Source organism: Bos mutus, chromosome X, assembly GCF_027580195.1.
Source record: "Bos mutus isolate GX-2022 chromosome X, NWIPB_WYAK_1.1, whole genome shotgun sequence".
NCBI lineage: Eukaryota > Metazoa > Chordata > Mammalia > Artiodactyla > Bovidae > Bos > Bos mutus.
Window position 1 is genome coordinate 90,322,489 of NC_091646.1, and position 12,602 is coordinate 90,335,090.

Genomic DNA, 12,602 nt, shown 5'->3' on the forward strand with positions numbered 1-12,602 from the left:
AAATATTTGTGTTTCTCTTCTTTATTTTTGTTTGAGCCTTTGCAATTTTAATCTTTCTGAAAGGAATGGACAGTTTTGTTAATTATAAAAGAAATCTGTTATCAACTTGTACTACAGATTCATCTTGATGGTAAGTTTGGAAAAAGATTTGCGGAGACATTTTCCCATTAAGTTTAATTAAGTTACCTAGGCCTGTAATAAATATGTATTACAGAGTTGTCATTTTGTTTTGTATTTTTCAATAATCTTTCGAGTTATAGTTGGGTAATGAAGGCAGAGACTATTACAGCAATTTTTTTTATTTTTTATTACCACCAATGTAGTTCTTTTGTATTAATACCTTTGAATAAAATGATGAATTTTTTTCCAGAATAATTATTTTGTCTGCCATAAAAATCCATTCATACTTTTTCATTTAAAAAGAATTTTATATTTTCATACTATTTTATATCTTGCTTGTTTTTTTAGGTATTGGAAGAAATTTCATGTTACCCTGAGAATAACGATGCAAAGGAATTAAAGCGTATTTTAACACAACCTCATTTCATGGTGAGTAACAGTTAAACTTCTGTAGAAATAAAACCTCACTTTCAAAAGAGGGTTTTACTAATTCTTATGAAATACAGCCATCTTCATCAAATGTGCTTTCAGCCATATGTCAGAGTGTTAAGATTATAATACCAGATAATATCAAATTATAAAGATGCTATTTGCCAACCTCATGGAGTTGGAATAAGAATTAAGTGGATGATACATCTACTGTGCTTTGCACAGTGTCTGATATATCCTTAATGCCTAATAATTGTTAGCTAATGAATATTATTAGTTACTCCATAGTATCTGTCATGTCTAGGGCACAGTACTCAGTAAAACACTGAATAGATTAGCAACTTGCCCATTTGGAGATAAGTTAGTCAACTGACTGTTCTGTGCAGTGTGTTTTCCGCAGATAGAAGCCTGTACATTCTGGACAGATGGGTCTATCTATTAATTGATAAGTAACCCTCAGCTCAATTCCGAGAATGATGTAGGACCATTGAGATCAGTAGATCTTTCAGATTCGAAGTAAGCTAAATAAAAGAAAATAATATATACCCAAATAAAATCATTTTTTTAAGGTTAAGGTTTGTTTGTTTGTTTTTCAAAACCATTAAAGCTAAGACAGCCCCATCTCTCACAACTTACCTAACTTCGAAGCTTTGGTTTATTTTGCTTTTCTGACATCAGAGAGAAATTAATATGTGCATTGCTATTAGTAAGCATTTTCAGAAATAATAAATAGTTCTTGTAATTTCCTGGCTCAGGAAGATCTGCTGGAGAAGGGATAAGCTACCCACTCCAGTATTCTTGGGCTTCCCTGGTGGCTCAGCTGGTAAAGAATCTGTCTGCAATGTGGGAGACCTGGATTCGATCCCTGGGTTGGGAAGATTCCCTGGAGAAGGGAAAGGCTACCTACTCCAGTATTCTGACTTGGAGAATTCCATGGACTATATAGTCCATGGGGTCACAAAGAGTTGGACACAACTGAGCGACTTTCACTTTCACTTGTAATTTCTGAACACCCAGCTAGGTGCTTAAAAGACATTTTCATTTACTCATCAAATATGTAAATGCCTACTGTATACCAGACACCATGCTGGGCACTAAGGGTAGTGGTGAGTAGGATCAATGAAGTTCCATTCTAGGTGAGGCGTGGATAGGTGAACTAGAGACAGACAGTAAGCCAGTAAACAAGCAAGATAAGTTCGTATCGTGGTAACTATGAAAAAAAGACAGGACAGTGGGGCAGAGATGATAGTAAAGGAGAAGCTATTTCAGAGGGTCAGGACAAAGGCCCTCTGAGGAGTTAACATGTGGGCTGAGACTTGTTTTATGAAAGAATCAGCTTTCTGAATGTTCAACCATGGGGACGAGCAAATGCAAAGGCCCAGAGGCAAGAAAGAGCTTCGTAGAGTCAGAGTACAGAAGAAAGGCCATTGTGGCTGGGATATAGTAAACAAAGGGGAGAGTTGAGCTGGCAAACAAGAAGACCTGGCAAGGGTGGCAGAGGCCAGACCACAAAGGGCCTTTGGGGCCATGGTAAGGAATCTGGATTTTCTCCTGATTGCACAGGTGACAGTGACTGCAAGCAAGAAAATATTGTTAGACCTGTACTTTTTTAGAGATTGCTGGAGCTCTTGTGTAGAGAATGGACTGTGGTGAGGATAAGACTTAAGAGAGGGAGACCAATTAGGAGGCTTCTGTGAGGTGGTAGAGGCTTGGAGAAGGATGGGGCTGATGGAAAATGAGCAGATTGGGATTCTGCTTTAGAGGTGGTTGAACACGGACTTGCTGATGGCTGAGATGTGAGGTAATGTAATTAACTCCATTTTAAGTTCAGAGAGGAAACTGTATCCTAGAAAGGCTAAGAGGCTTGCTTTAGGTCACCTACCTAGTAAGTGGCCTTATGGAGGTTCAAAACCCAGATCTTTCTGGCTCCAAAGGCTGTGCTCTTAAATGACTTGTAACAAGGATTGATTTTCCTATAAACTTAATTTGAACTCAGTGGGCATTCCCAAATAAGCATATGTTTGGATAATGTCCTATGTGGGAGGTATAATTCTGAGCTGTATATACTATGTTAAACTTTTAAATGCTATAGCTTTCTATTTTAAAAACATTTTAAGATCATGATTTCAAATTTTTGGTATTGTTAAAGAAATATTAATAAAGGAAAATTTTTAATTTATAATTTTTATTATACCAAAGTTTGGGAGTTGTTCTTAGCATATAATTTTGTACTTATTTCTTCAATTATTTGACTTTTTCTTTGCTTTCTGATCATTAAAACATGAGGATTTAATGTTGGGTTACCTTACATTTAAAAATACAGATACTTAAATTTTTTACAGTAATTAAAAGAAGAGAGTATAGGTTTAAATGATTTTTTAAACTCTGTACTCTAGAGGTCATGATAAAAAATATTAGCACACTATCCTTTTTCAGTTATTCCATTTTAAAGACTTTTCTTTTAAGAGAACAGATCCTTTGCTTATTGCATTTGTAAAATATAAAACATTAAGGATAAAGACAATAAACAGAATTGAATGTCTATGCTTTGATTTTTTTCCTTTAAAATTTTCTGTCCTAAATCCTATTTTTTGAAATTGGTATCTTACTTTCTCAATAAAAACAAGGTGGTTATAATCACCTTAGGTTGACTTGAAAGTTTCATTATTAAGTGATAAATTTTATGATTTGTAATTAAGAAGCCTGAAGAACTACTTTCAAACCTAAAATTTCTTTTTTCCTATAAATTTTAAATGAATTTTCCCACTCTAGTCTGAAGTTCTTAGTTGTCTTGTCCATGTCCCTTTTACATACAAAACAAAAAATTGTTTTTTTCCTTTTTCATGATTCTTCTTATGTAATTAAATATAATAGCTATTTCAGCTTAGTAACAATTGTTGAATCACCACATAACATACTTGAAAAAAAATATTCAAACTCTATTTTTTATTTGGCATACTCTTTTAATGACTTTTTTAACAATCTGTAAGTGGCCCCTTATTTTTGTTTGTGTATGTGTTGGATAAAAGTTTCATTTTGTGGTAGCAGTCTTTTATAGTAGCAAATAAAAGTTAGTATCAAGTATGACCTCATTTGGTGATATAATTTAAGGATTTTTCTCTTATGGTTCAATTTTGGTATTTTTGTGATTGTGGCCTTATCCTTCCTTATACATAAAACATTAATACAAGTGTTTGCTTATATAATTTAAAAGGATGGATAGAAACCATTTGCAAAAAACAGTATAAACACTTTCTCCAACCCATGTAATTGACATTTTCCTAATGAAACTTGGTTCTCTGTTTACCTGGGCATATATCCTCCAGTCATACAAAGCATATTTTTAAAAATTCACTGTTTATAGAAAACACATCTATAATTAATGCATGCGTCCTAAGTTGCTTCAGTCGTATCCAACTCTTTGCAACTCTATGGACTGTAGCCCGCCATACTCCTCTGTTCATGGAATTCTCCAAGCAAGAATACTGGAGTGGGTAGCCATTCCCTCCTCCAGGGGATCTTCCCAACCCAGGGATAGAACCCGCATCTCTTATGTCTCTTACATTGGCAGGCGGGTTCTTTACCACAAGCGCCACCTGGGAAGCCCCATAATTAATACATTGAACCTAATTTTAACAGACGAAGTTTTTCAGTTCACCTATAATTAATTTTTGCTTTCTGCCTTAAATCTTAGTCTCTAAAGAGGCTATAATTAAACCAGCCAAAGAAGGATTTCCCCACATAGCACAGCCACCACCACTTTGGCCAGGGGTACTCATGTTGGGTGTAGCCAGGACACAGGTCAGGAAGCCCAGGTCCCCAGGGCCATTGTGGAGGCTGGCTTTCAAGCTGTGCTACTTACTGCCCCTCAGTGCCTATACCAGCCCTCTGAGATCTTGCAAATATCTGCCATTTCTATTATAAATTCAGATGGGTATTGAACAGAGCATACGCTCTATTGATGACTAATCAACGCCATCATCTTTATGATTTTACCACATTGTTACCTTATTTTTGCCTCGTATATATAACTGAAAAGTGAAAATAGCCGAGTCATGACTTTGGTAAATCTTTTAATTAAATAACTTGAGATGTTACAGGTTATGCTGTTAAGGCAATTTTAATTATGTTTCATTATCTCAGATATTTCATTACCCTACAGATCACAGATTAAAAAAGAACTGAATTTATAGTTAGCTCACAAGAAAATACAATATATAAAGTGCCAAATATGTTGATCTCAGCTGTAAAATTCTCTTTGAAGTAGAAATGTTAAAATATTTATTCTTATTAAAAACTTTCTTATGATGGCATGAAATGTACAGTAAGTGGAAGAATAGCCTTTTCAGGGAAACAAAATGATATTTGTTACCCAGTTTCACCACGAGGACATACGAAGATATCAACACAAAGAAATCACTTTTTCTTTGTTAATGGGCTTTGCAAAAAGAAGTCATGATAATAACTGTCAGCTGATTTTTTGTTTAGTGCTCCAAAAAGTAGAAATGAGCAAAAACAGTAACTAGGTTTAAGATTTTGAGCTCCATATCATGTGATATTTGGGGAAATTACATTTTTTCAGATATGTTTGTGTGTGGTTTTTTTTCTTTCACTAAGTCATACATTATAAATTATCCTTTGCATTATGTAGCAGTTATTGTTAATACCACTGGTAAAGGATATTTGCTCAAGGCACCAATTATTGCACTGTTTATTTTTAAATTTGTTTTCATTTTAAGCCCCAGCACAAATTTGCCAGCTCTATGTACAAAAGATTCTTTCTGCTCAATTATTTCAAATTGTGTTATGTCAGCCTTTAATTGAGCAAGTTAGTTGGACAATTTTTTAGAGCATCAGACAACACCTCTTACCCAGATAATGAACAAACACATCCATTCATTGATTGGCTCACCCATTCTTTCATTTGTTCCTTCATTTTTAAAACTCCATCTATCATGATTGTGCATGCTCAGCTGCTTCAGTCATGTCCAACTCTTGACGACCCAAGAGACTGTGGCCCGCCAGGCTGCTCTGTCTTTAGGATTCTCCAGGCAAGAATACGAGAGCGGATTGCCATGCTCTCCTCCAGGGCATCTTCTCGATCCAGAAAACGAATCCCTGCCTCTTATGTCTCCTGCTTTGGCAAGCGGGTTCTTCACCACTAGGGCCACCTGGGAAGCTGCATCTGTCATGATTACGTGTCAGAGAGAAATTATGGCATGGCTCTATCTAGGTGTAATGTGCTGTGAATTCTCTTTAGATGAGAGATACCTTTGAGAGGCAAAGAATAATTTTATGTGTTTATGTAATAGACTCCTACTGAAACAGTTCTATTATTAATATTTTATTTCCCTCATAAAATATCAGGCCTTACTTCAGACTCACGATGTAGTGGCTCATGAAGTTTACAGTGATGAAGCATTGAGGGTTACACCTCCTCCCACTTCTCCCTATTTAAATGGTGATTCTCCAGAAAGTGCAAACGGAGACATGGATATGGAGAACGTGACCAGAGTTCGCCTGGTCCAGTTCCAAAAGAACACAGATGAACCAATGGTAAGTAGGGGAAAAAAAATCTCCTGTATTCTCATAAAATCCCAGCATGAGTTCGAGCACCTACCTTCAACCTATACTACTAGAGGTGGGGAGGAAAGGAGGGTGTGGAGAGTTTTCAAGAAATCAGTTTCCAGATCCTCATTTCAAGGCCACCACCATACCCCCGCCCCCACTACCCCCACCTAAAATTGTCCTGCCTGACACCGTGCCTAAGGTATGTTGGCTTTCCTTCTCACCTCTCCTTTCACAGTTGCTCTTCAACATCAACAAAGAAAAGACAGACCTAATATATTAGTCTAGCGTGTAAAGACCTCTGGGATAGCAGGGACAGGGTCCAATGTGAAATACTGGAATTGGTGTTGAAAAGGTGAACGTCTAAAGTTCCTTTTACAAGTCGAGTGGTGTCCAGATCTTTTGCCCTCAACAAAATTAGAGGAAGACTAATTGGGAAGACATTCAAAGAATCGAGTGCCATTGTTAAAGTTCCTTCCATTAACACCTACCTGTTTAGTATGAATTCACCTTCTCAGTTCTTAGGTGTAGCATTGGAATAGAACTGATGCTAAACCCTGCTTCATCCTCATAGAATTTTCATAGACTGGGAAGATCAAGGAAAGGCTCCTTGATGTTAACTGCACAGAGGGGGCAGTGAGAGGGGAGACCATCCAGCCAAACCAAGTAGCATATGCAGAAACCTGCTAGTGAAAAGTCTCTTAGCCCAGTTTCAAAATGGAAAGAAGGCACCACAGCTGGACTGTAGAAAACAAGATGTGTGTCAGAAGAGGGCCTCATAAGTATTGATTTTGTTATCTATTTTAAAAATAGTGAGAGGCTATTAAAGAGTTTTAAGCAGGGAGATAAAATCAGATTTTCATTTTAGAAATAAGCACTCTGGAAGATGGATTAGAGGGGGACAAGAGTGGCTAGGGGGAGACCAGTTAAGAGACTGTAACTGCAGTAATACATGGGAGAGATGATGGAGCTCTGAACTACAGGGATGGATGTCGAGTGGAAAGAAGGGAATAGATTCAATAAGAGAGTAATTCAGGAGACCTTGAGAATGGATTGTTGATGGGGACTGAGGCAGACACAAGTGTCTAGTGTGACCTTAAGCTTTAGGTTTTTCACAGCCAGGTGAACAGTGATGCTACCCACTGAGACAGGGAATATTGGGAGAGTTCCAGTTTTTAGGAGGAATGATTTCTTTAGGAAAAAGGAAAACATTCAAACGTATGTATTCGTATCTGCTCCTCAGAACATAGAAAAGGGATCCTGGGATATAGGAAAACAGATTACTTAAGAATGTTGCCCAGTTGCTTTCCAGGTTAAAGGAAGAATTACAGAGCAGTGATCCTATGATGGCAGTTTCCAGAAAGCCCTCAACCCTAGACATTCAGGTTGTAATTCTCACTTACTGTTCTTTGCCAGTTAGACTGTATTATCTCAGCACTTACAGCAGACATGGGACATGAAGTCACCTCACCCCTCTGGTGCTCACCAAGCAACTCTTTGACTTAACAGCCCAGGCAGTAGCAGCTTTGGGTCCCTCAGGCAAATCACTTCATGTCGGTGGAGACCTCGTTTTGCTCATACTTTTCTTAGCAAGTATGATCAAAAGTGTGCTTGATTTCTACCTACCCAGATCCTACCCAGCTCTCAAAGTCTAACACTTCCTTCATTCATTTCATATATTCATTCACTCATTTAGCAAATGTTTTTAAGTACCCACTATGTGCAGAAAAGACCCTGGTGCTGGGAAAGATTGAGAGCAGGAGGAGAAGGGTGTGGCAGAGAATGAGATGATTGGATGGCATCATCAATTCAATGGACATGAGTTTGAGCAAACTCTGTGAGATAGTGAAGGACAGGCAAGCCTGGTGTGCTGCAGTCCATGGGGTTGCAAAGAGTCAGAGAAGACTGAGCGGCTGACCAACAATGTGCAGATGACTGCATGCCAGTGATGTAGTGGCAGACAAGACATTGCCCTTTCCTGGAGCTCAGTTTCCATAGGGCTACCTACTCTTTTTTTGGCCACACTGTGCAGCATGCAGGCTGTTAGTTCCCCAGCCAAGGACAGAACCTGTCCCCCATACCCAGGAGGCACAGAGACTTAACCACTGGACCACCAGGAAAGTCCCAGGGCCCCCTACATTAAACAAGTAGATATGCACTTTAGCACAGTTTGTTTAACAGGTGTGATTATGACAGAACTATAGGGGAGGAAAGACTGTGTCAGAGAAGCACGAGAAGAGGTGATGTTCAGCCAATCAGAGTAGATAGGAAAGTGGAAGGCACCACAAGAAAGGCCCAGGGATTTCCCTGGTGGTCCAGTGGTTAAGTCTTCGCCTTCTAATAGAAAGGGTGCAGGTTCGATCCCTGGTCTGGGAGCTGGGATCCCACATGCCTCATGGCCAAAAAAAACAAAACATAAAACAGGAGCAATATTGTAATGGATTCAATAAAGACTTTAAAAAAAAAAAGGAGGAGGAGGCCCAGAAGTGTCTTGTGATCGTCACGTTCTAAAGCAATTCAATGACAGTTGCTTGATGTTCCATATGAAGATTAACTACATTAGAAACATAGACTGAGTGAAAGCATAAATCTGTACCCCTGAATTACACTTTTCAGCAAGCGTAAAATAGCCTTGAGTCTTCCCCAAAAGTCTCCTTAAAGAAGCCCTTCTCTCTTCCATCTTCTATGATCCTAGTGAAGGTGTGTAGTTCTTCTCCCTTTAATTGGTTGCCATAAAAATGGAAATTATTTTATCTGAAATATATTTTCAGGAATATAGTTTTCTATAGTTTTACATTTAATACAACTTCATTTGCTTCTTTGTCCTGTTAAAAAACATTATAGTATCATGCAGCATATACTTGTCTGATTTCTTTTGCTTTTTGGACCTTCTAAAATATATCCAATTAGGTATGCTAGGTCCATCCCCCAAGGGTGATATATTCACATTACACCCTTGTTTTCCCATTTTTAACATCACACTTTGAATTATTTCTCTGTTGATTGGGAAACTCCCATAGTTGCATGTGTTAAACACTGAACTTCAAATAGTGTAGACAATTGGGAAGAGGCTTATGTAAACAAGGAAAAGCCAGGAGTTTATAGCAAGCTGGGCTAGGTTCAGCAGTAGCTGGGCCAAGCCTTTCCCTGGAATTTGGGAACTTGTGAACAGAGAAAACATGAGTCAGTTCTTCTCTGCAGAGAAACGTTTGAAGCAGACAAAATAATAAATATTAACTTTGGTTGATTTGAGGTGAACTTTCCCTAGCCGTGAGAGGAGACAAAGAGGTTGCAAAGAGTCAGAGATGACTGAGCGGCTGAACAACAACGATGTGCAGATGACTGCATGCCAGTGACGTAGTGGTGGACAAGACATTGCCCCTTCCTGGAGCTCAGTTTCCATAGGGCTACCTACTTTTTTTTGTCTGTCTCATTCACTTCCATGCCTAGCAGAGTATCTGCCATATAACAGGTTCACAGTAATATTGGTTGAATGAATATGCTAATTCGGCAATTTCAAGAATGGAATCCTCATTGTACTGTCATTTCCCTTATGAAATTAGATTTGACTTACACATTAATTTACAGCATTTTTCCAGGAGCACCTCTCTTGGTAACCATATGTGCTGATTGAATGTACAAGTTGGAAATGAAACTTGAGCAGTACAGTTGAATGTGGGACTAGAAACATTTGGGAAACCAGTTTATTTTTAATTGCTTGCTTACCATTTCTAAGAACCACAAAATAGGAACTGTGCAAAGTTATATGTTGTAGAATTGTACAAATTCAGGTAGGGTCTAGATTATAAAGTCTCAAATATTTTCATGGAACTTTCTAACTGTTATTTTCCGGTGAAGAAAATAAGACAGAGTCCTGCTACCCCCAATCATCTCAAATTCAAGATCAGTTTTCACTGAGGGAGCTTGTTAAAAATATAGATCTGGGCTCTATTCCAGACTAATCAAAAGAGTGAAATTAGAAATCAGTATTATCTAAAAGGTCTCCATGTGATTCTTAGAAACAACCAAGTCTAGTACAAAGATATGTTTATGAAAGCTTGTCTTATAATGGTGAATAACTGGAAAGTAAGAGTTGTAATCGGACTTCCCCAGTGGTCCAGTGGTTGGGAATCTGCCTGCCAATGCAGGGGACATGGGTTTGATCCCTGATCCAGGAATATTCCACACGCCATGGGGCAACTAAGTCCATGCACCCAACTACTGAGCCCGCACTCGAGAGCCCGCGAGCCACAACTGCTGAAGCCCCACACTGTAAAGCCTGCGCTGCACAATAAGAGAAGCCACCGCAATGAGAAGCCCACACACCACATCTAAAGTCTCATCCCCACTCGCCACAGCTAGAGAAAGCCTGCCTGTGGCAATGAAGACCCAGCACAGCCAAGAAATAAATAAATATTTTTTAAGACCAGTCCAGAAGGCTTGTAATTAAAAACAAAAAGTTGTCATCTATTCCATAGAATAGTATTCTGGCATTAAGTATACAGAGGTTCCACTTCCAACCAAGGTGGAATAACAGCGAACAGATTTACTTTCTCACCTGAAACAACAACAACAACAAAAAGAACACACACAACGATAAAAGAACTGTTTTCAAGATATTGGGCATCTGGCAGCAAAGAACAGTGATCCCTAAGAAACAGGAAGCAAACAAGCCCAGTGATCGTCCCACCTTACTGACATGAGAGAGTTTCCAGGCCACAGCATGGTGAAGGGGAACTGAGGCAGATCAGACTCCCTGAGGACACAGAGCTGAGGGCCTGGGAAGACCAAAGCAATAACATTCATAGGACAGAGTGCTGAAGTGGAGAGAGCTGCACAGAGACAAAACTCTAGAGGGTCCCCCTCGTGTATTTATCTGAATAATGATCTGCACGTTTATGACAGGAACCTACTCAGAGCCAAGGAAAGGCCATCCAAAAAGGATGAGAGGGAACAGTGCCCAACACTCACTGTCTGTCCCCACCTCCCAGACTAGAAAAACCAATTCAAGGGGCGTTGTGTAGAGTGCTTAGGAAGGTCTTGCCTCAGTAATGAGGAATTATTAGCCCTAGACAGAGAATTGCTCCAGACCCGCCTTAACAAATCCTGAAAGCAAGGCCCAAAGGATCACTCTTTCCAAATAACTGAACTACATCCCAGGACAAAGCTTAAGAATATAGAAATAAAAAAATAACTGACAGCACTATTTGAATTAGCAGGAAAATTGCACTATGGGATTAATGGCAGTTTAGACATTTCAGAAGAATAGATTCATGAACTCAAAAGACATAGCAATAGAAACTACCCAAAACAAAACACAGAAAGAAAAAAGAATTTTGAGAAATGAAAAGAATATCACTGAGCTGTGGCACAATTTCAAGCAAACTAATACTTGGTTCATTGGAATCTATGAGGGAGAAGAGGGTGAGGAAGAAACAAAGTGTTTTTGAAGAAATAATGGCTGAAAACATTCCAAATTTGATGAAAACTATAAATCTGCAGATACAAGAACCACAGTGAACCCCAAGCACAAGACACATGAAGAAAACAACACCAAAGTACATCATAATCAAACTGCTTAGAACCTGTGATAAACAGGAAGATCTTAAAAACAGAGATAAAAAGGAAATGTTACATACAGGGGGACAAAGATAAGAGTGGTATCAGATCTCTTATGAGAAAGTATAATCAAGAAAACAATAATTTTAAAGTACTGGGGGGAAAAAAACCTCTCAACTTAGAATTCTAAACCCAGTATAATTATCTATCATAAAATAAAGGCAAACTATATAGAACAGTATGGAGGTTCCAAAAAAAACTAAAATATAGAGCTACCATATGACCCAGCAATCCCACTCCTAGATCTGGAGAAAACCATAATTTGAAAAGATGCATGCACCCCAGTGTTCATTGTAGCACTATTTACAATAGCCAAGTCATGGAAGCAACGTAAATGTCCATCAACAGAGGAATGGATAAAGAAGATGTGATATACAGTGTGTGTGTGTGTGTGTGTAGTGGAATATTGTTGGAATTTTGGGATATTATTCACCCATAAAAAGGAATGAAATGGTGCCATTTGCAGAGATGTGGATGGACCTAGAGATTGTCATACAGAGTGAAGTCAGAGAAAAACAAATATAGTATCACTTATATGTGGAGTCTAGAAAAATGGTAGAGATGAACTTACTAGCAAAGCAGAAACAGAGTCACATTTGTAGAGAACAAACTTATGGTTACCAAGGGGGAGAGCAGGGGTGGGACAAATTGGGAAATTGGAACTGACATAGGTACACTAATATGTATAAAATAATTAATGAGAACCTACCATTTAGCACAAGGAACTCTACTTGATGCTCTGTGGTGACCTAAATAGGAAGGAAGTCTTAAAAAGAGTGGATATATGTATATGATATGTATATTATATATATATATATATGATTTACTTTGTTGTACAGCAAGAAACTAATACAACATTGTAAAGC

The 12,602-nt window shown here is 38.3% G+C and overlaps 1 protein-coding gene across 9 annotated transcripts in view; it reads left to right on the forward strand.

Annotated features, from left to right (window-relative positions):
* The window catches only part of CASK (calcium/calmodulin dependent serine protein kinase), a 374,249-nt gene that overhangs the window by 307,283 nt on the left and 54,364 nt on the right, over positions 1 to 12,602 (forward strand). For all 9 annotated transcript variants that reach the window (XM_070366505.1, XM_070366507.1, XM_070366509.1 and 6 more), the window contains 2 exons: positions 469 to 549; positions 5,917 to 6,105. In XM_070366505.1, coding sequence (XP_070222606.1) covers positions 469 to 549; positions 5,917 to 6,105 — 270 coding nt within the window. The remainder of the gene's footprint in view (positions 1 to 468; positions 550 to 5,916; positions 6,106 to 12,602) is intronic.